A 24,062-nucleotide genomic window follows, 5' to 3' on the forward strand; every position below is an offset into this window, starting at 1 on the left:
CATTAATACTTGAGTATTCAGCAATGAGCACTGAGCTGGGATCTTTCTTCAACCGTGAAACAACATAATGCAGAGTCATAATCATAATGTTTGAACTGGCTGATGTTTTGAACAATGATTCCTTTTGAACTGTCACTTTCCTCAAATAAGACGTCTAGGATCCATTGACCCCCCCATGTAAAGGGTCAGAGGTTAAGTCACAAACCACTACACACACCTGCATAATAAACGTAGTTTAAGTTCTTCTGGTGCTCTTACACATTATTTATTCATTTGTTTGTTTGTTTATGTTGCCTTTTAATTTACTTAAACCCATTTAAATCCTCTAATATCTCTCATTTAACTTTTAATTAAGTTTTCAAGGAATCTATTGAATTGACAGGCCAGAGGTTCACAACCTGTGGACCTCGACCCTCTGATGGGTCACGAGAAAATACTGAGGGGGCCCAAAGAAGATAAACAAGACAGGGGAGCAGAACAACCCTTTTATTCTACACACAATGCTTTTCTTTTTTCAGACTTCCTTCCAACCTTACCTCAGAAATAACCTATATTTTTCTTTTGTGTCCTATAACAACAAAACAAGAAGATTGTACACTCAGTAAAGCATATAATGCAATTTGTAATCCAGCTCGCAAACAGATCAATGATCAATCAGACTCGTGAAAACATAACCTACGAACTATTTGGTCAATTTGGTCGTAACTGATTTGCAACCAATCGCTAAGATCGATTACAAGGAGACATTTCTCTGTTTTATAGCATCGCAAATTAAAAAGTGGGGAACCTGTTGATTATAACTACAGCAAACGCTAAGAGGAGGTCAAGAAATGTTTAATTGTGTGAACGCATATCAAACATTTGACAAACAGTAAACTTACAGTAAAAAGTTGTATATATATATTTAATGAATATATACACACATGAAATGCTGCGGGTCGATAGATGACAAAGCATGAAAATATACACAATGATAATTGTGCAGTTGCATGAACACAAACTGCGAATGTTGTATAACATATTCTAAGAATCAACCTCGACTAAAACCTGAGTTTAACATTTAAAGCAAGATGGTTTCAAGTGTGGACTTGACACCACCACAGGAGAGCGAACGAGTGAAATGGAGCGAACACAAACATGATTTGGTTTGAAAAATGGTTCTGAAATGTTCAGAAAAATCTGTATTTCTGCCGCTGACAACAGATAAACACTTTGAGATGTGTGAATAATTACTCGGACACAACGTAGCCCTGTAAGTAGTAATTTGATGGTGCACACAAAAACGATCTCAGGCAGAAAAAAAATGATTACACTTTAGTTTGATACAGGTTGATACACTTTGTTACAGTACAAAATGATATCAAAAACCAACCTTTTGGCTTGACTTTATACAAAACAGGTTGTCCTTCATTTGCTCGTTCAGGAAAACTTGACACTCAAGGGCCTCGCCTTTTTGTTAATGTCAAAAACACTTACAGTATTCCAGTCATTGTACATGTGTGTGTCTGTCAAAGCATAATACAATCATCAGGGCTCAAGCTGAAACCGCCCGACTTCAATCAGATATGATCGTCCAACTTCCAGCACGTGACAAATAAAAGAGAAAGCAACTCTTCAGTGACAGATCGACGGCCCGCGCTGCAGAATCACAAGTGATGGAAGGTTTTCCTCTGAAGCAAAACTTCCACAGTTTAAATAAACAGAGGTGCAAAGAGTTCACTTCTGATCTTTGTCGAAAAAAAAACAGCTGAGTCATTTGAGGACGACTGACTTCAGGGAACAAGACGTCTTCTCTGGAACAAAAACCTCCAACGCTTCTCCACAGAGCTGAGCCTTTCTGGTTGTAGTACCTTTTCTTTACAACACCCGGGACTGTATACATTCACTGACTTGCATAAATGAAATCTGACTGTGACAGAGACCGATGTTGGGCGTCATGAGAGATGAGGCAGTGAGACGTTCACTGACAGTACCTGAACTCTGCCTTTTACAGTCTCCAGTGCAGAGCAGGGGGGAAATACAGTGACAGGAACTTGTCTGTGTGTGTGTGTGTTTGTGTGTGTCCGTTACAGTGGCAATGTAGTTGTAACTTAACTGATAAATTATGACCTCAAGTTCATAATCAGGCAAAAAGCATGAACAAATACACTAATGTTATCTGTGGTCAGATGAACTGATACTACTTATGTGTTGTGTATCTGTCATAATGTGAAAGATGTTTCCATTAATAAATATTGTTCCTCTCATGTCTGCATTAATTACCATTGTTGATTACTGTTTAATTTTACTTTGTGCAATTTTAAAATCTAAATATCTAAGGTCTTAATTGTTTTTTCAAAGGTATCAAAGCTGTAATCTTTGAGTATTTATTTGTCTATTTGGCCAAAAAAGAAGTTAAATCCGCTCATAAAATCACCACCGTGTGTAAATCCTTAAATCCAGGCAGTCTGCTAAAATCCCCAAATTAATAAAAAGCCCAGAGGACGTGAGCGCGGCGTCCTCAGCGGCGGCTCCGACCTGGTGGAGGTGGACGACCACTGCATCACGTCCCTGCAGAATGATCCAGGTCTGTGTGTTTGGTTGCCAGTGAGAGAAGAACGAGTCTCTGTCGTCTACTGCTTGGTCTGTTTCAGCTTCTCGATGTGATGACAGAGTTTGAGCGCCGGGCCGAGCTTCAGTCCCATGTACTTCATGATGACATCACTGCGCAGCAGCATCAGAGCCTTGCCATCAATCTCCTGTGAAAAAAAGGGAGGGGGGGGGCTGTCACTTCACAAATACTTCCTCATGGCATTTCTATCAACATGTCGATGACCTGGTTTGAATCATACTCTGCACATAAAGATGGACGACATAACAGCTCCCAAAAGGTGAAGCCAAATCCTCTTGATCGCCCCCAAGTGGCCTGCTCCACTATTGGTCATAAATCAAACCTCCTCCATGTTTGGCCCAGAACTGGCCCACACCCACCAATAAATGGGGTGTAACGTTATTATTGACAGCTGAGACTGACTCATGATTGGTTGATCGCATGTATCAGCAGGACTTTGCTTCCTTAGCTCCACCCCCAAATCACTGCCAATACTGCCTCCAAATATTAAAGATGGCTGCGTTTTTTGGGGGGATTTCGCAGCTTTTTGTCTGGATAATGGAAGGAAGTGGAGACTCTTGGTCCATCTTTATGTGCAGCCTATGGTTTAAATGTTGGAAGTGAATTCAACGAACATCAAACAAGACAAAGACAGAAGTTCACATGAAGGAAATACTCACATGTTTCCTAAACAGCTCGACATGTGGACCCAGAGTTTGGGGATCCGCCTGTTGGACGAACCGTATGACATCATCAACCGACCAGGCAGAGGCGTTGTTCCCTGAACCTTCCTTGTCCTGTTTCAAGTGGTCTGGTCCTGTTGTTGAGCTCGCTGCTCAAGATGGTGAGGGTGAGAGGGAAAAAAGGAATCAAACCAATGCCTAATATCTTTATTAGTTATTAAAGCATCTCCCCATTTTTTCATCTGTGTCACTAGCTTGAATGTGGGATGTGTATTTCTGCAGTGGTTTTGTGTAACGTGGGCAGGCAGCATGGCAAACCACCAGATTATGGATATATCTTTGTATGTTTTGTGTTATTTGTATGTTTCTTAGTATCACTAACATTTAAACCTAAATTTGGTCCTGTGTGTTTATGTGTGTGTGTGTGTGTGTGTTACATCCTACCCTCCACTCGTCTGTGTGCACACATCGGATCAAGCTCAGCCGGGTTGGAGCTGACGCGTCGCAGTGGCGGCGGTGTGTGGGTGTGTCCAGGGTAATATGGCCGCTCCTTCTTGGTTGCTCTGTAGTCCGATGCGGCGTGAATGGAGCGGGGGCTGGGGCTGGGGTCGTTCGTCGAGTCATCTTTGCGCAGGCCGTTTTCAGCGTGGGAAGGCGGTTCTGTTTCACGAGAGGGTGAGACAGCGTTAAAGACAAGGAGAGCAGTGGGTGGTGGTGAGTGAGTCACTTCATAATTTTGGCCTCAACAAAAACCAGAAGAATAAAATGGAGAGTGACCCTGACCTGATTTGGTCTTGTTGTAGAAGCGCGTGTTGTTGTTGAAGGGGCTGAACGGCTGCGAGCTGAAGAGACAGTCGCTCTCCAGATGCTGACACATGTTCTCCAGGAAGCGCAGCACCGAGGATGCACTGGAGACGGAGGGTAGCTTCACGTAGCGGATACCATGCTCCGACCTCACTGGAGGGGGGGGGGGGGGGGGGGGGGCAAGGAGATAAACATAAATAAGTCTGAATGCTGTATCTATTTATACACACACACACACAGACAAAGCATACATTCAAAGCGAAAGAAAAGCAGCAGATGGTTTAGGGTGATCACCCTCCCTCTATAATCACACACACACACACGCACACACACACACACAGACACGTTTCACCCAATCCCACACTCTGCACTGCACCCACCTACCCAAGCCAAGCCTGCACAAATCCACAAATTAAAGCCCCCTCCCCAACCCCACCCCACCCATAACTTTCCCAGTCTGGCCCCCCAAGGGAGACCCGATCCCAGAATCCCAAACCAGGTTAGACGCACATGTCACTTCTGATTACAGGAACGGTGCTCGCATCAGCTGCTGCCACAGGCACTGTCTTTTATTCCTCTTCTCTTTCTCACACACAGACACACACAGACACACAGACACACACAGACACACAGACACACACAACCTAAGAGTGAGTTTAAACCAATTTCACCAGACTGCTTGACATTTTCCAAAAGTGAGTTTTTGGCAAATAAGCTGATAAGAGCATTGATTTGCAATCAGCAGCTGCTTAGCATTAACACTGGAAACAGAGGGAAACAGCTAGCCAGGCTATGTCCAAATACATATATATATATATAAAAGTGTCCCAACTCTAAGGCCAATTCATTTACACATATCTGACTAGGAGACAGTTTCTTGAGTTGAACCAGGCACTTGAACCAAGACTCCAGGAAGTACTTTTCTAATTTGGATTTTCGGCAGAAAGAAAATATTATACACAACAATGAGCTTTAAATCCTAAAGTAGTTTCAAAAGAAAAACTGATTCCAGCTTCTCAAATGTGAGGATCTGCTCCTCTTCTCTGTTTCTGTATCACTTCATATTGAATACATTTGGTTTCTTCCAGAGATAAAATCCTTGTTTACTGCGTTTACCTCTGATGACCTCTCCTCCCGTGTGGGACTGGCTCTGCAGGAAGGACAGCAGCACTGACGGCTGGTACGTACAGTCCACGCAGGCCTGAACCGCTTGCTGCAGCACGGCATTGACCGGAGCCGGGCCGAAGTGATCCGGCAGCTGCTGCACGAGTTTCCGGTCGAGGTTCGGGCCGTAGTCCCCGTGCTTGTTCACGTAGACACAAACTAGGACATCACACAGAGAGGGAAGCATCGGCAAAGAAGAATAAAAACTTTTCAAACAATTTTAGTTGAACTGCGAATCCGCGAGAACGCGAGTGCACATCCAATCCTCTGACTCACCTGTGCAAACTACATTTGAGCTGTTGCTAAGGTTGTTGTTTTCGGCTGAGACGTGGCTGGAGCTCAGCCTGGTCTCTGGAGGCGGAGCTGTGACTGATGATGACCCCAGGGAGTGCTCCACCCGAGGCTTCTTCTGGTGCAAAAAAAGCAAACAAACCCTCTCTCATTACTCTTCTGCAACCTACAAAGGGCAGTTAGTTAATGATTTATCAAGAGCTGGGCCCTAACTCGTTCACCGCTATTCACCAAATGCACAGCAGCACCAAACAAAGCGGGTCTCCTCTGTACATTTTCATAAGGTATAAACATCCACTAAAGCCCCCCCCCCCCCCTGTCTTTCCTTGAAAAGTTCACCTCTGATCTCGCCTCCTCTTTATCAAAATCATTTCTGCCAAGATGCATATAGCATAAAATGACAGGGTCGCTGGCCCGCAGCATAACAGATTACTACTCCTCTGACATCTCACCTTGGGCTTGGGCCCTCTCTTCTTGTGTGGTCTGGGGGCCAGTTGAGTCTCAGTCCTGGCAGGGTTCTGTGGCGCCCCATTTACTGCTGCCGCTGCCGCCGCCGCCTCGGCCGCCGCCTTCAACAAAGCAATAGTCTGGGATTTGGGACGGCGACCTCGGACACCCTTTCGAACGGGGAGGGGCGGCAAGGGGTTGGGCAGTCGGTACGAGGTCTGCATGGAGGAGGAGGAGGTGGACGAGGAGCGACGGGTCGTGAGGGAGACAGAGGTGGAGGAAGCAGGGGCAAGGAGCGCACCAGGGAGGGTAACTAGAAAAACAGGACAAAGAAGGGAGAAGAGAGAGGGAGAGATAAATAATATATTGTTTTTCTTCCTGTATTTTCCTGCATTTAAAATAATAGGAGAGAAAGATAACGTAATAATCAACAGGCACCAAACAATATGTCACATTTCATTCTCACACCTAAGGGACAGTATTTTAGGGGTTTGTCCAGATTGAAATTGTTTTTTCAAAACTGATGAAGACATTTGTGGAGAGAGCCACAGCACAGAGGAAAACGATTCACTGGCCCTGCAGAGGAGATTTGTTAGGATTGTGAGATTGGCAGCTCCTTTGTATTAAACCCCTCCCTGCACCGAAATCAGAGTCAAAAGTCACGAGCCCCCGGAGACCTGCCTGCTCCAGAATTCATCAAAACCCCTTGGCTTCCAGCAACACAACAGAAGCAGTAGTTATGTTGATCCGATTTAAAGCCTTCCTCAAACAGCAAGATATTGGATTCTTGGGCCTGATTCCCATTATCCGACAATAAACTCACAATATCAATTTTAAATGTAATTTCTCATGTCAATATAAGAAATTCTGTTTTGTCCTATTCATGGCTTTGAGTGGTCATAAAGAAATGAAAATAATATAGAAGCAGTGTGTCTCTGAGTGTATTAAACAGCTTCTGTGGTTGAACTAAACCACTTGAAGGTGTTTTGAGAGTTTTGATGCAAATCATCAACAAAGAGCAATAAGCAAACAATGTTGATAATATATTCTTTGGATCGGATCAGCACTAGATTGCCCACATTCATAAATATCAGTCCTCTAAATATGTCTATATGTTTTTTTAAAGAAATTATGAATTATTATCTGAGAAACATGCTTAAAAAGCCTTATTTCACAATGTTAAAGAAAGTAAAAAAAAACTCCTGTATCCGTACCCTGATCAAGATCCACACCAAAATTTAAGTTTTGTTTCTTGAGTCATGTCCCACCTTTCCACAAAAAGTCAGGGAAACCGGCTGAGTACTTTTTTTGCTTAACTAACTAACAAGACAAAAGCAGGACCTCATTACAGAGGTAAAAAAATCCAGCAACAATACATGAAGGCCCTGTTGTGATCCCAGATAACCTCCAACTTAAAGACTTTGCTCTGGAAATTAAGAGGATTCTAAAATGTCAATCAGCTTAAGGACTCAATTGTAAAGCAAGTGAAAATAGAGTGTGAAAAGGTTTTACCCATTGTTCGGAAGACAGAGAAAAATAAATCACAAAGCAGTGGCCCCACCACGCTGCCGCTGCCTTCATTAGCCTGAGCGTGACTCTGTGATACGATCACACAATCATCACGGGGGAATGTGTGAAAGAAAGAGAGAAAATATAAGGGAGAGAGAAAGGGTGGAAAAGAGGAAGATAACCATCTCGTATTTCAATACAAATGCATTGGCTTGGTGAGAGCATGTGGAAACTCTCAAGGGGCCGGGGGCTTTCATCAGAGCCTCCCTCACTGAGGCGGTGTGGAGCGACTCTGGAAGGTTTACAGTATCCTCCGAGGGCCGGCCGGGGCACCCTGAAAGCTGCCTAATTGGGAAATGAGTGAAAGTGGGCGTAGAATAGAGCGGTGTTTTGTTTCAGGAGGACGAGAGTTCATTTTCTCACCGGGAGCAGTCGCACAAAGCTCGCACACGGAGGAGCGGCAGCGGCAGCCTGCGCGCACACTGCCACACTTATTCACACTGAGCCCCGAGACGTAAGCCCTACAAAGGCAGATCAAAAATTTGTTTGCAGGGCTCCAATCAGTATCAGTGGGTTTTAACACACCCAGGGAATCTGAGTCAGGGGCCCTCTTTGATCTGCTCCTGTTGTAGGGAGGAAAAATCTAATCCCTTCACATTATGTGACAGCAACATGCACCATTTTCCACCTCACCGATAAACTTAAAAAGACTAATCACCTCTGGATTTTAACTTTCAAAGATGAGCTGCTTACACGCTGATTTTATTCCACACTGTCCGACGGTGTCACATATATTCTGCATGAGCTTCATTGAAGTTATATGGTGTCGGCACAGACTGAATTATTTAAGACTAGAGCGCTGTGTTTCTTAATGGATGCACCATTTCATCAACTGGAACGATTTTGAATGGGCTGTTTATGGTTTTATGCACCGATCGCCATGAAAACTTTCTCTGCTTGGGTCTCAATTAAAGCTGAATGTTCAACTGCATTCACTTGATATTAGAACTGCATCCACCTAATATCATCATTAAAAGCATATCCATCTACTTTCAATTATTTAGTTAATAAAAAATGCAATTCACAATTTTCATTACGTCGCCAAGGAGGTTCTGTTTTCATCTGCTTTTGTTTGCTTGTTTATTTCTGTTGGTTAGTAAGATAAAAAAAATGTGCAGGATTGATTATGAAACTTAACCCTAACCATAATTTCTTTAACATTGCATGATAGGACTTTAAAAAGAATAGAGTTTCTCAGAGAATAATGAATGAATCTTTAGATATGCTTAAGGGACTGATAATTGTGTGTTAATTTGGTGCAGATACAAATCAAAATGCAGCGCTAGTGAAACTTCATGTGGTTTCATGAGGGGGAGTGTGTGGCCTTTACGTAGATATGCACTCTACTGAAAGTTTAATTGACAAATTAAAAATACATATCACAATATCCAAGACACCAAAGTTTTCAAATTGCTTAACCTTCTCAACCAGCCAAAATCATTAAATTAAAAATGACACAAAACAGAGAAAAGCAGCAAATCTTCAAATGAACAAAGCTTGAATCCGAGAAAAAGTCTTGTGTCTTTACTCAGAAAACTATTTGACTAAATCATCAAACCAAAGAAACATGATTCGCACAAGAGCCCAGAGCTACGGTTGAAATCTAAAATGTTTTCTGTAATTTGACTAAAACTGAATAATTAAATCTTCCCAAAAAAAGCTTTAAAAAAAACGTGAGTAAGGAATCCAGCATGCAACCAAACAAAGACATATGGTTCTGATCATGACGATATAATTCCAACTCGACCCAATGACCTGAGTAAGCCACTGCCCGAGGAAACGTGTGTGTGTGTGTGTCTGTGGGTCCCTGTGTGCGATATGGGTGTGTGTGTGTTACACACGCATGAGAACGGGGTCATAGAGAAGTGTGTCTGCAGTCTGGGGGTGTTGGGGGAGGGGCACCACAGAGTTGCCTCTCATCTAATTACACCCCCCAACACACACGCATATATACATACACACACACCCCTACATGGCGAGCAGCCTCGATGGAAACAGTCGAAACACACACAGGATGTTCTTTCGAGAAGATTTAAAGCTGCATGACACTCGTGAACTGCAGATTCAGGTGTGTGTGTGTGTGTGTCTGTGTGTGTGACTGCACACTAGATAACAGAGGAGGGGAAGTGCCTTAAACAGCTTCAGGCCACAGAGTAAAACCACAACAATAGTCCCTGCACAAATTCTCAAGTCTAAAAGACCAAATAAAACTCCCGACTGTGACTTGTGTGAATGTTGAACTTAACTTGACAGATGCATATAATTAGTGTAGTGAAAATATTTGATATCCACTAATCCTCTCCTGAGCCTTGTGCAAACTAATTCCCGAAGCTTTATACACACACAAAAATCACATGATCAAAAACACATGCAGCCCTGAAGTTGATTACCGCAGAGGATACTGTTAAATCTCCAGACTCTCTGAGTGACGGGGGCCACTGGTCTCTGTACAGTGAATCTGAATCAATCTAAAGAAACATAGAAAAATTATTTACTCTCAACGAGGAGGCGGCTGCACCACGAACAAGGAGAGCATGGTTTTCCCTCACTTGACTTTTTTCTGCTTCACCAGGACAATGAAATTCACCTTAAGTATCAAATGTGAAAAGTATCAAAAATAAACAAGCTATTTTTAAGACGTGACAACTTCCTGAATTGAGAACGTGATTGAACTGACTTGCGTTTGTGCAGTTTTCACAAATTCTAATACATTACATTACAGGGACACTCCAAAGCACCATTAATACCTCTATAGCCTCTACTTCCCTTCACTAAAGCTGCACAACTAATCATGAAGCATTCTATAAAACACAACACATGTAGTACAAACTTTTTTTTTGTTGCATTTATCTAAAAAGAAAAACTTTGCAAAATTGAAACTCACCAGGAAATACCCCTCCAAAAAACTTCACTGCTACTGTGTTTTGCAGTAGCAGAAGTATTTGCAGAAGCAGCAGCAGCGGTAATGATAGTAAAGCCTGGAACAATACAAGTCACTCAGTACAGTTGCTTCCTGGTTCCCTCTTTGGTGCAACTCTTTCTGCTTCAGCCGGTGTTTGATCTGTTTTTCCTCTGGACTTCTCTCTCTTCCCAACTTCAAAACTCTCTCCTCTTCTACACTAAGTTTTCTATTTTTCCGCCTCTTCCTTCTCTGTTCTGCCGGCAGTAGTCCACAACAAAGCCCACGCTTCTGCTTCTGCTGCTGGTCGAAGCTTCCCTTCCAATGAATGGACAGGAGGAGGAGGAGGAGGAGAAGGAGGAGGAGGAGGAAGAGGAGGAGGAGGGTGTGTGTTTGGATTTGCATAGAGGCTTGGGTAGAGTGAGGGAGGGAGGGAGGGAGGAGTGGGGTTGGTGGTTGTGGTGAGCAAGGAGTGTAGGGGGGGGGGGCAGCTCTTTATTCATGTTATCTGTAGGCCATATCGACAGTCTACATCAGTCACCTGCTTCTAAGCAAGTCTCTCAGGGAGGGGGGAGATGACGCAGGGGAGGGAGAGAGAGGGCTGAACGGCGGGGGCTCCGAGAGCGGATGGGGGATGGGAAGAAGGGAAGAGGGGAAGAGGGGTGGGGGGGGGACGGGGGGGGTAAAAGGTTAAACTGGATCTGAAGAGTTCCTGATTGAAACGGGTGGAAGGGGCAAAACTCATGGAGTTGGCGCAAACAGAAGCCAGCGTTCTCTCAACACTCTCTCTCTATGTCTCTCTCTCTCTCGCTCTCAAGCCCCAGAGGGATCCCCCCCCCCCCACACACACACACACACACACACACACACACACACACACGCACACACACACACACACACGCACACACGCACACACGCACACACTCAGTTGTAACCCTATAGCCCACTCAGACATTCCCCCTGATGAGAGATGGCCGGGTCCCGCGTCAGGAAACAGTGGCATGGTCGGATGTCACCCCGGCTCTGGAACAATGTGGAGCAGAGCAGCCGGAGGAAGCCGGCCGGGGAAAAGTCCCTCATCGCACAAACGTCTTAAAACGGTTACGATGCAAATTCAAGAAAGAAAAAAAAAATCTCTTGGATAAGTGTCCTGAACTTTGAATCGTCATCCTCTCTCGGCCTGTTTAAATCATGTGTCAACATTCTGTGCTTTTAACATCTGCTTTTAGTTTTCCAAGACTAATTAGAGTCACTGATTCCTGTAGCCTATGCTGAATGTTCTTTGTTTTTCATCTGCTTGCTGTGTTTAGTATGTTTGTGTGTGTGTGTGTAAAACTGCTTTCAGACAGAGCACCAGAAAATTGAAAACAACACAAAGAAAACAAATATCTCAGGATGAAAATGAGGAGCAACAGAAGAAGATGTCAACTTGGAAAGACAAGATATTCTTCTGCCTCTTCTGTGGCTCTTCAAGAAATGTGTTGATGAGGGCCGACTCTGGTGTTGATGTGCTAATTGTGTAAATGTATTATTTGTCCCTTCGTATATATTTTATATTTCAGACTTTTTTCCTTCCTTGACCAGGACTTCCTGGTTAAATAAAAGATAAATGAAAAAATATAATTATTTGACTTTCACATCAGGACCTTGAGAGTTTGATTTGTTTATTCAATGTAAATATGAAAGAAGGTTAATGTTGCAGTAAAATAAAAAATCTAGGAGTTTACAACAAAAGGCCGCAATACATTTATCAACTGCTTTTAAGGATACCACTGATATAATGTTTTGTTTGATACCTTAGGCCTATATAAAAATAAATTACCATTGTTTCCATCTACATTAATCCCAAAAATTAAATACAAGGTCATTTCTGTTCAAACATAATTTATAAGCTGACAAAAGTTGTGTTATTTTGCCCTAAATAGATCAAATCTACAACATCTGTTTCTACTTGTATGGAGCCATTGTGTTCTTCATACATTATTCAAAAAGGATTATTCTGCATTTTGACCCAGTTTAACAAAGACATCACACAAAAACCCAAATTAAAATATACACTACAAATCCAAAATATTTTGAATGATGATTCGTGCACAAACTGTTCAAAAAGCAGAAACATTAGAAATCCTTTGAAACTTCTTACCCAAAATACGTATGTGGTTCACAACGAGACAAATCTGATGAAAGCTAATTAGACATTTTAAATGTAGTGGTAATTACAGATCCTCGCTGCCTCTTTCGTATGCAGAGCTAATTAACGCTCATTAACACCTCAACCCGGCTCTACTTATTCACTTACATGCACACAAACATCGCTGTCTGCTAATTTACATGATCCTCTCCTCCACGTCTGTTTCTCTCCAAACTGCGCCCGCACTCATTTGAAAGCACAGACTGTAGCTGAAATACACGTGTGAGTGCATCTGTTGCACAAAGCTGCCTCGGTCTGTTGTGTAGTGAACGGCCACAAACTCTGGTGTTGTTTCCAAACCAGGTCGGACCATTCAGATTTGTTAAACCTCTGGTAGATGGACTTCTATAAAAAAACTTCCACCAGTGAAAAAACCGTCATGGCCGTGCCGACCTGAAGCAAAGCTGAGCTACTGTGGCCATTTATTCTACTTAGCTAGCTATCTTGTAACATGCACATGACTCTGGATATTCTCTCGAAATTATCCGAAGGGGCTGCGTGCGAGATCACAAATGTCAGAGTCAGTTGCTTCAGACATTCTCCAGAGTAAAAACTCTAAGAATGTCCGAATGAGCCCACGTGCCAATACATCACAAACATTTCTAGAATAGGCGAAGCTTTTCTAACACGTGATGGACACAAAAGTGAAATATCTCCGGATGAGAATGAGGCGCCGTGCACAAGGAAGATGCTGGCGAAGGTGTAAACTTGGAAAGACAACGACGTTCAAGAGCTTTCGGTGCTAACGGCCGAAACGTGGCGTCCTGCCTCCAACGTGCTCCAGGCCGTTCTCCACATGTGAAAGGCAAAGTCCGGAGAAAGTCCAGACCTGAATGTCCAGACATGTTATGACAGACGTGCAACTGCTGTCATCCATCAACTGAGAGAAGGAAACCCAAACACACATATAACACTCGCAACAAGTTTGCACACCTATCCTTGTTAGGCATTAACTTCCATTCATTCTGAACAGCCCTTGCCAAAAGCTTATCCCTAAATCATGACCAATTCATACCTTCACCTTGACCTAACCACAATCTAACCACTAACTATTACCAAGACCTTAGAAACTATGTTTTGTCTCATCAGGACCAGGCTTTGATCCCCATAAGGGAATCCTTACAAGTTCTGTGCAAGTTCTAATGAGATATCAAAATCTTAGCCATCCCTACTGCATAACCCTAATCCAAATCTAATTCTAACCCTAAAGACAGGTCTTCACCTTCAAACAACGTTTTGGAAAAGTGAGGACCATCCAGAATGTCCTCACTCTGTAAGGTGTCTGCTCAAAATGGTCCTGACAAATATACAAGAGCACAGACACAGACAGCCTGGGCTACTCCAGAGCCACATGTCCCCTGACCAGTGACAGGGTGAAGGGGAGGAACTGGCTGGAGCTGATCAAACATTAACAGCCAACAAGAGGACGATTGATATTTATTACCACTGCTAAACCTTATCCACACCACAAACTTCAGAATCTTAAGATGCCTCTGCCGTTCGTCAAAGTGATTTTGACGGATGGCAAATGTCGAAATATCTGCAAAAGAAACTAAACAGCTTAAGAGAAGCTCATGTGGAGACATGCAACTGTAACTGCAGAGTGTAATTACTGTATAATTACATCCAGATTGATTACGAATAGTTCAGATGTGCCTGCACTCTTCAACAATGTCAACTGAAGCTCTAATTTCTGCAGACACAAGAAGTGTCTTTGTCTGTGGGGTTCAGGGCTTTAAAAAAAAAACTGGAACAAGAACAGTATTCAGTAGAGTTCATAGCAAGAGACTTCGTCAAATGTAGCACAGTCATCGATCATTATTCCCTTAATGGGCCTGATCTATCAAGATTCATGAATTATTCCCCTGGGAAATTGGAGAAAATGTTTATTCCACAATGTTAAACAAACAAACAAACAAACAAACTGAAGGGTGAAAACATAACTTCCTTGGCAGAGATAAAAAATAAGGAGGATATGAAAACACACTGAAGATAGCTCCTATTATCAGATCGCACAAATTACAGTCAGGCCTCACAACCCCAACAAACAAAACACAAGTTTCTAAACAGCTTCTGATCCTGTAACGATGCCACAGACGCATCAGAATCTGTGCTTGTGCTGCCCTCTAGAGGTAAAGCTGGATCATCTCCTTTCAGATGATCTCTCGGTGATACAAGACCTTCTACAATAAGAACAACAACAATTACTTATTGACCCAAAAGAGCAGAGTCTCACAAAGAAAATAATGTAGAGTTATTAAAAAAAATCTGTGGGAGTGAACAATAAATCTGAATCTTATATGAACTTTGGTCACAGTCAATAAGCACATGAGCTGAATTATCATTCTTTAGAAATTATGGTATATAAAACGTAATCAATTTAGTTAGATATAATATTAATTTGCTTTTCACAAGGGGGTTAGGGTTAATTCCATTAATATATGTAAATTTATATATATTAATGGAATCACGGCTAGAAGACAATACGTTAATTTATCTCAATCATAGACTCAATAGTAACTGCTCTCCAAAGTGAAACAACAAAAGCGTTTCTATCGCCACCTGGTGGCTGGCGGCAGCACAGGTCATAAACTCTGTCTCTAAGACATGGACTACTCTAAGGAGTCAAAATCCACACCAGAACAAACTTCAGTCAAAATACACACCAGTTTATTTCAACTACAGCTGCTGTCATTGTAAGTCGTTCTTAACACAATGATGTTTATAAGTTTAGTTAAGTTTAGTTACATGCTCTAAAAATAGGATAAAATGTCCTGATTGACAGCTGAGAATGACTCCTGATTGGTCGAGCATGTGTATCAGCGGGACCTTGATACTGAAGCTCCATCCCTCGATCACAACTGTGCAGACTCTGGCTCCAAATGTACAAGATGGCAGCGTTCTAATCCAGGATTTTTTGGCTTAATTGTAAGTATATCACCTAACCTGTGGTATCAGCAGCAGCTCTATCATCTGTTTATCTATACACACAAAGCTGCTCCTATCACTTGGAACTCACAATGTCCACGAGTCACAAACAAACTGCGTTTTAAAACAAGCAATAAACCAGAAGAACTTACAGTAGTTTCCGGGCGGCTGGAGGCTGTGCTTCGTCAGAGAACACCAGCCGACGGGGAAGATGTCTCTGGAATCGAAGGGGCACCAGTAGTCGAAGGCGCCTCGCCAGCCGTCAAACATGACGAAAATCTCCTGACCCCTGACCTCTCCCACTGTGGCAGGACAAATCAAGTAGGGGTTCTTCCTGTCCACCGCCTCCAGCTTCATACCAGGCTGGAAGTAGTTTTTAACAGGGCTGGCCGGATCCTACATACACAAATTTACACAAACAAAACAGTTGTTTCAGGATCAATACGGAAATGTACTGGCCTTGTTGGAATCAACCTTCTGGTTCTTGTTACCTTCTTAAAAGCAGAGGCAGGGGCCATCTCCGCTCCGCTCAGCGTCCGCAGCAGGAACATGGGCCACGAGGAGGCGTTCATCCTGAAACCTGTGTCACAACAGTTCCATTTAAACCGAGGCACCTTCTCCTTCATATTTCTGTGGGTTATTTTACTGTTGGCAATAATGAAAATCTATTTCTTTGTGTTAATGCTGGATTTTGTTAAGAGTAGAAATTTCACAGATTCATAAATTACAGTTTATTTCTCTTTATTTCCATTATTGTTTACACTTCTTTATCACCTGCCCTGCATCTTCTAATCAGCTCACCGCTGGTGGTGTTTACATTAATCCAATCAGATTTGCCAGGATCTCAATAAGCCAATCATGTCATTACTCCCAAACTTTGAATCTGCTCTCCTCTCTGTCACTGTTATTTCAGTGATTCTGTGCCAGCCTCCTCCCGGTGTCTCCTCCAGGTTAAACAACCTGGCCGAGTCCTGCTGAGTCCACTTATCTAATCTCCTTCACATCAACAGGATTCTCTAGATCCCATCAACCACCAGCAGTGTCCGCACCCTATGCAGCCACACCCCCTCTCCACCTCGATGACATCATGAAGGGTGTAAACGCCAAATGGACTCTCATTTATATCACATCCCTTTCATCTCTTATTGTGCATTGTAACAAATTTAGTTAATTTTTAAATCAAATGTATTTATTCAAACAACAAACAATGACATGTAAACACTGGGATGTCTCACCCAGCGGGGGCTGCAGCATGTCTCCGTTCCTCTCGCAGGTTCCTATTGGCTGGATGTCCGACGAGTCGATCAGCCGCCAGAAGTCGTTGGTGTTGTCGCTGCCGTCCAGCCGCAGACGGAGACGAGTTCCCATCATGCCCATCACCGTCGCGATGCACACCGAGTTGGAGTTGCGAGGGTCCCGCGCCTCCAGTTTCATCCCTGCTTTGAAGTCGTTGGCGGGGGGGAGTCTGGACTGCACAGGGACAGAAAGAGAGCCTCGGGTCAAATTGGGAACAATGACCAGTGTGATCATTGACGTTACGTTGTGATTTCAGTTGACTCAGATCATGAGTTTCTCCAGTGAGAGGGGGTCATAAAATCTGGTTCTTGTAAACAAGTTAGAGTCCTGAGCACAATGAGTCTTAGAATTAATTTACAGTAAGTAAAGGAATAAGTTGTCAGTGTTCTTCAGTTGTGTTATGGTCGACAAATCCCACATAAACCCAACAATTGTGTGTCTGTGGTCCTGAGACCATTTGTTCTGCCTGCAGACGGAAATCTTTAAAAATGACACAAACAACCACTTTTCAAATGTAAAGTAAGATAGTTTTCACTAACAGGTGTAAATCAGGTATCGACTGTTTCCAGAAATGGCACGTACTAATTTTACTTCACATTGTAAAATAGAGCAATAATGGAGCCGCGTGACGAAGAGGAATAAAAAAGATCATTGTTGGTCTTCGCTGACAAGTAGCAAAACATAGAATATCCCCAAACGTCTGCTGCTTGTCCACGGCAGACTGTATTTACCACTATATATTCTTATATATTTATATATTTATATATATTTTTTTTTCTGTTGTTTTTTATATAGATATATACTTTATTGTACTATCCACTCCAGCAGCACAAGAACACTTTCCTTATGGACACTGACACAATCACATCATTGCATTCCATTCCTGTATCTGTAAATATGTTCTCCGTATGTGATTTATGGATGTATGTCAGTGATGTGTTTAAGTGTATAAGCTACTGGATGATCTAAATTTCCCACGGGATTAATAAAGTGTCCATCTATCTATCTATCTATCTATCTATCTATCTATCTATCTATCTATTTAGCGAAACAGAATATCATCTACGGAGACAGCATAAGGAAAAGGTACGAGAAGGATACAGATCAGCTACCTGTTTGAAGCATGTTGGCGAAGCTGCAACGGAAGACGTTTGTCTCAGATAATCTTCCCAGCTGAACGGTTCTGGAAAGAAAACAGAAAACAATCCACAGATTATTCAAAGAAACTGTGAACGAAAGCACAGCAGTGACGACTATGGTCTGACCTTAACAAATCTGAGCTCTTTACTGGAAGATATGAGTCTGTCAGGCTTGAGAAACACTTCAAGAAGAATTGATCTAAGTATCATAAGTATCATCATAAAGCAGGAAGCAAAAGAAAAATAAGTCTCATTTAAGTGAATCATTATAATGTGTTCCTAAATAAATTGTCACCTCTGCCAGTGAGCTTATGTTTTCATCCTAGTGAGTTTGTTAGTTTGTCAACAGCAATAAACAAAAACAAATATTTTGCATGAATTTTGGTGGAAGGATGAGACATGACCATTTCATTTTAGCATGTACCATGGACAAAATTGTTGGATCCAGAAATATTTAACCCTGTCTTTAAATTTGTGGAATCTGGCTAATTGGTTTTGACATTTTCATTGATTTCTATGCAGGAACGTTGATCAAACCGAATCAGGCATCTTTATCTGTGAGTGTCTGCAAAGTGGTGCAGCTCCATTGAGTTCAAGGGGACTGCTGGGCCTTCTACTGCCAGTTTGGATGAAAAATGAATTGCAGAGAGGAAAATGACAATTTTATGCTTGTTTATCCCAAATCTGCAGACTTCACAGAGATTTATAAGAAACATATTTACATGAAATTTTTTTTGTAAATGAGTTTGTTGGAGAGATTAACGTGTAATATGTGAAAGCTTTTTTCAACCCAACCTTAGCCTTTATTGAAAAATACTTTACAGCCCACTGATCACTGCTGATGCAAGTACTGACACATAACTGGGTTAATCAAAAAAAAACTATTAACTTAAAAAGTTTTGAATCATTAATAAAAGGATGAGCAATGAAAGGAAATAAGCCAGAAATGAAAACTGCCAACCGTTGGATTTGTCGAGGGCAGAGCCTGCTGTGATGCTGCTCCCCCTCTCCTTCTTCTCCTCTTTTTGATCTGAAATCAAAACAGTGATTGAAGCGCTCATCACTTTGGGAGCTTCAGACATGCAGACTTTAATTACTGTGAGAATGAAGCCATTAAACCTCCGACTGTAATAGTTCTGAGAAAAATAAACGTCCAGAATACCAAACAGCAAAAAGTCTAATTACATCTGGAAGCCTGTTAATATGAGAATGTAGTAGCCGGCAGCTTTGTGGAGACCTACCTCTGTGTGGAGTTCGGCCCATGACGACCAGAGTCAAAGTGCTGCTGCAGAGGAGGTGATGTCCGACCGACTGCAGAAGAGACAGATACAAAACTTTATCAGAATAGTCACAGAATGCCAGAAGGCACAGACCTGCTCTAATGTAGTCTGTAGAGTAAACTGAATGTCCTGGGAAATTACTATTTCTATTATTTTATTTTTTAATGAATGTAATTTATTAGCTGCACAGGTCTACGTTTTATACTTTTGTATTGTATTATATATGTGTCATTAATATATTGTGTTAATACCTTTTCAAGCAATTTGGCCTGTTGTTGAGATGGACTCTGAACTATGTACTCAACAATAGACTGAACCAGTTAACAATTAATGTCTGAGTGGCCATAACCTGAAATAACTTATTCCACTGTTCTAAACACAGAGTGACACGTTGCTTCATTCCCATACAAACAAGCTGAAGCTTCTTTTGACTCAATCCCACGTTCACAGTCCTGCAGCAGTAAATATTCAGCAGTAAATGTGAATCAATCGATGGCTGAGTGTGTTTTAATTTTTTGGAGAAATACGTCAAGCTACATATTTATAACATCAACAACGTAGCACTAGGTTGTTAGTCTGTACTTTATAGGGATGGACGGGCCTAAGGAACAGAGGCGATAATGCATTTTTCCGATTGTATCATGAAATCTAATCTTTAAACTCCCAACTTCCTCCCAATGAGAAAACATTCTACAATTTTGTGAAACTTCAAATAAAAAAATCTACAACATTTACAACTTGTGCATTCGATCCTAATAATAACATCTACTTGTATTAGTGAGAACGATAAATAATCATCATGCAGAATGAACACTAACAACATGTGCTGATGCAAGAGCGTTTGAAACTAAAAAGTAGCATGTGTTGTCCATATGAACTCCTCTGGCCAAACTGTTTGAGTTAGCAGCTCCGCCACATTAACTTCTGATGCACTGTAACAACAACCCATCACATACAAATTGTTACCACACTGTTTATGCTGAAAATCTGCCAGAAAAATCCAGATTAGGTTTGCAAAAACTCTCAGCATGGTCCCACTGCAGAGACAGGGCGTTCATGGTGAAGGTCCAAATGAAGCATGGAGACAGTCTAAGCAAGCAGAGCATCAAAAGCAGTGATCCAGTCCAAATGAAATACCAAGAATCCAAAAGTTAAAATCTCTCCAGAGGCCAAACAATGTCTCCTTTACTTAGGATTAAAAATGTTGGCATCTGCAAAGCAGTGTGGCTGCTTCTCCCTCTGAAGACCCTTCTGTCTCTGCAGCGGAACCCATTGAGTCACAAGGAGCCATAAAGATTCCAAGCTGCCATAAAAAGCCATTAAGACGTGTGGATGTGGGACATCTGCTGGATCACATGAAAAGGATTCCAGTTCGGCAGCTCGCTCCGCTTCAGGCTGCTCCAGTGTTTGCACTGGTCTGTCTGCCTAACTCAAGAGGGTCAGACAAAACCGCCCCGAAGACCAGGAAGCACTTAACTTTTACAACCTCCACTTCCACTTAGGCCGCCACTGATCTGGGATTAGTGTGATGCTCACAAACCTGAAGAACGACCCCCGGCCTGGTTTCAGGAGCCGGTTCAACTGTCGTTTGATATGAGGAACTGTCAAAGGTTACAGATAATATTTCAACTATACTTTGCACAGAGAAATCATTGCTATGATAGTAAAAAAAATCTAAAAGCTGCATTACAAAGCATTTGACTTTTGGATGTTTGCTGCTCACACAAATTTGAGTTACTTCACATAAAAAAGCAGCAGTTCCAATTACACTTAAGCTGCAAGTAAATTAGTTATAAATTAATTATACAGTCAATTACCTTTACGAGAATTTATTTCAATAAGTCTATAAAAGTTTGTTAAAGTTGTGTTAAAGTTCCCAGAGATGAAGCTTGTGGCTTAAACATTCAATGTTTCCAAAAATAGTAAATTAACAGCTTTTCTCTGTCAAGTAGCAAACTCAGATTTGGCAAGTTTTTATTAAAATGAGCTTTGATTGATTTTACAGTGATTGGTTTTAGATAAATTGTCCCACTTTACATGTTAACACCGCACCGGACAAATGCTTACACAAAGTCAGTGGATTTTTTTCTTCAAACAAATATGGCCTTAACTTATAATGTTTCTCCTATTTAGAATAAATCTGAAGAATCTGAAGAACGATAAAAATGTAAAAAAAAACAGAAATAGACTTTACTCTGTTTTCATCATTATCTTCCAAAATTATTTCTGCCTCTTCAAACTTGTAAGAGCTGAAACTGATCACTATTGTCAACACTGTATAATCTCATAATATGTTTCTTTATTAACTGATTCCTCATTAAGTTAATAACATGTCAGAAAATGCTGAAAATGTCAAAAGTTTAGTCTTTATTTTTTATCTGAAATGCCACAAACTCTGTTTGCTGCAGTGAGGCTGTGCTTCTCTTCTTTGTTTTATTTGACAGTAAAACAAAATTTAATTAGGTTTCTAACTTTTTCTGAATGATATAAAGATGTTTTATAGACAAAAACATCCAAACAACTGAGAACCTGCAGCTTGATGATATCAATATTTGTCACCTGAAAAATAACAAAATAATTCATAAGATTTACATGTTGTCACATTTAAGAAGTTTGAGCCACCGCATTTTTAGATTTGTTTTGCTTGTGGAATAATTTGAAATGATCATTGACTGTTATAGTAATTAATATAATAACCAATAGTTTCCATCCATTACTTTAAATTAGGACTTTGTGATAAAACAGTGTAATCGCCATGTAATTACTATCCCCATATATTTATATATTGATCCACTGTGGGAGCTTAGTAAAAGGAGGTTTAGAAGTTACAGCCACCTCATGTTTGGATTTTTGAATCATAAATAATTGAAATTAAAGTAGAATGTTACACTAATTAATAAATCAACCATTAGAGCTGGTGCGAGGCTTAGGGGTATGAGCTCCTGGGGGGCCTCACCTCCAGGATCATCTCTTAAGATGTTATTTCATCAATATGCAGCCTGAATATTTAATTAATTTATCTCAGCAGAACCTTTAAGACACTTTACATCAAACCTCCGTGGAACCAGGAAGCATCAATGAGAGTATTTCTCAGCTTAATGTATGTGAGGAGGTTTAACACATTATTGATCAACCCCAGGTTTGTAGAAGTGTTTCCTCACGAAGTGTTTCCTCACAAATGAGAACCTGCATCTTGATGATATTTGGTAAATAATCATTTGTCAAATTTACAGTGAGGATTAAAAACAGAGAAATAGCAGCAAATTATTAAATTTTAGAAGTTAGAGACACCAGATTTCGATTTACTTGCTTCCTAAACGATTGAAATGATAATTGACTGATAGAATAAAGACTAAATCAGGCATGGGTGCTGCTGAGGGGTGCGAGCCGCTGCAGGGCGTCACCTCCACGATCACTTAACATGTAATGTCATCAATATACAGCCTGGATATTTAATTTATTTATTTCAGCAGAACATTCTTAAGAAGCTTTACATCAAACCTATGGAGGAACCAGGAAGCGTCAGTGGGAGCATTTATCAGTTTTGTGTCTGACTCGGGGGAAAGAAAAAGAGGCTGAACAAGCAGAAAATAACATTGGAACGTGAAAGGGAAGTGCGTGACGCATTTTGGTTTGGGTTACGGTCACGTTTAGTGGGCGGGACGGTGCTGATTATTAACTATAAACACCTCTAACGTTACATCACAACAACAACAACAACAAAAACCCGATGCTAGAAGACAGCGGGGATGAGAAGGTTGTCCTCCTCTCAGGGTAAACAGCCAGTAAACGGAGGATCTGCAGAGGAGCCACAGTGCGCACCAGGCTGCTCCTCCCGGGGAAACACGCTGTGCCACCTACCCCTGCACCGCGCGCTCCGACCGCAGCGCGAGCACGTCCGCTCGTTTTTTTCTTATTTCTCACCGCAGCCCGCAAAGAAAACGCGAGGGGGAATCGAACGTGGGGTGGGGGTGTAAAAAAAGAACGAGGCATGAGTGGTACCAACCGTGCGAGCAGCAGATCCCCTCACTTTCTATCAGATGCAAGCCGCCATGTTCGCTGCAGCTCCGCGCATGTCCACCACGCAGTGCTGTAATTCATATTTTTCCACTGGAGGAAAAAAAAAAAAAAAAAAAAAGAACAAATACCCACACAACCGCTCACTCACTCACATAACGGACACAGAAGGGGGAATTAATTAATGAGCAGGATGTAGTGTCCGGTCGGGCTCTGATGTTAAACTACAGGTCACGTGAGAACGAAAAGACGTGAAGCTTCCTGTTCCTCCTGCAGGAGAAGCTGGTGACAGACAAATAAAGACCTGACGCAAAGGTGAGGAATCAATAACACAAGCAATAGGTTTTTCATTAAAGAACAGAAGTTCGATATGTATGGCTGTCTATGGTGTAAGCACAGTGAGGAGGTTTCAACAAGTAGTGGATCAAATACAGATTTGTTATATAATATCATTTGTTTTCGCTGTTTAACTTTATTTAATTAATCAAATGTACCATTATCAATATATCAACCAATAGCTTCAATCAGTTACTTTTAATTGGGGCTTGGTGATAGAAGCTATAATTCTCACAATATAATTTTCATCAGAATAACAAAGGTTCAATATATATTGATATATGTATATAGTGCTTGTACTGTCACAGTCAGGAGGTTTAACATATAATCGATCTACTACACATTTGTTATAAGTTTTTGCTGTTTATCAAGTGACAGAAAACACAGAGAAAAAGTAGCAAAGTATCACATTTTATAAGTTTGGACTT

The 24,062-nt window shown here is 41.6% G+C and overlaps 1 protein-coding gene across 1 annotated transcript; it reads right to left on the reverse strand.

Annotated features, from left to right (window-relative positions):
- Positions 1-890: 890 nt before the first annotated feature.
- scml2 (Scm polycomb group protein like 2) lies at positions 891-23,376 on the reverse strand. The gene is made up of 14 exons (XM_053427200.1): positions 23,288-23,376; positions 19,243-19,312; positions 18,963-19,031; positions 17,975-18,045; positions 16,802-17,036; positions 16,058-16,146; positions 15,719-15,962; positions 5,985-6,292; positions 5,518-5,650; positions 5,194-5,400; positions 4,057-4,230; positions 3,718-3,933; positions 3,271-3,422; positions 891-2,738 (listed from the first exon to the last, which is right to left on the reverse strand). Exons 2-14 carry the CDS (start codon positions 19,262-19,264, stop codon positions 2,613-2,615), a joined length of 2,046 nt encoding a protein of 681 aa, XP_053283175.1. The 5' UTR covers positions 19,265-19,312; positions 23,288-23,376; the 3' UTR covers positions 891-2,612.
- Positions 23,377-24,062: the final 686 nt, after the last annotated feature.

Source organism: Pleuronectes platessa, chromosome 1 (genome assembly GCF_947347685.1).
Source record: "Pleuronectes platessa chromosome 1, fPlePla1.1, whole genome shotgun sequence".
NCBI lineage: Eukaryota > Metazoa > Chordata > Actinopteri > Pleuronectiformes > Pleuronectidae > Pleuronectes > Pleuronectes platessa.

Excerpts from the sequence above, each read along its gene's own strand:
- scml2 (XM_053427200.1), bottom strand. The coding sequence starts at position 19,264 with ATGGGCCGAACTCCACACAGAG. Across the intron at positions 5,401-5,517 it reads CTCAAATGTAGTTTGCACAG|TTTGTGTCTACGTGAACAAG; the intron begins GTGAGTCAGAGG and ends GTGATGTCCTAG. Across the intron at positions 2,739-3,270 it reads TCGAGCTGTTTAGGAAACAT|GAGATTGATGGCAAGGCTCT; the intron begins GTGAGTATTTCC and ends TTTTTTTCACAG.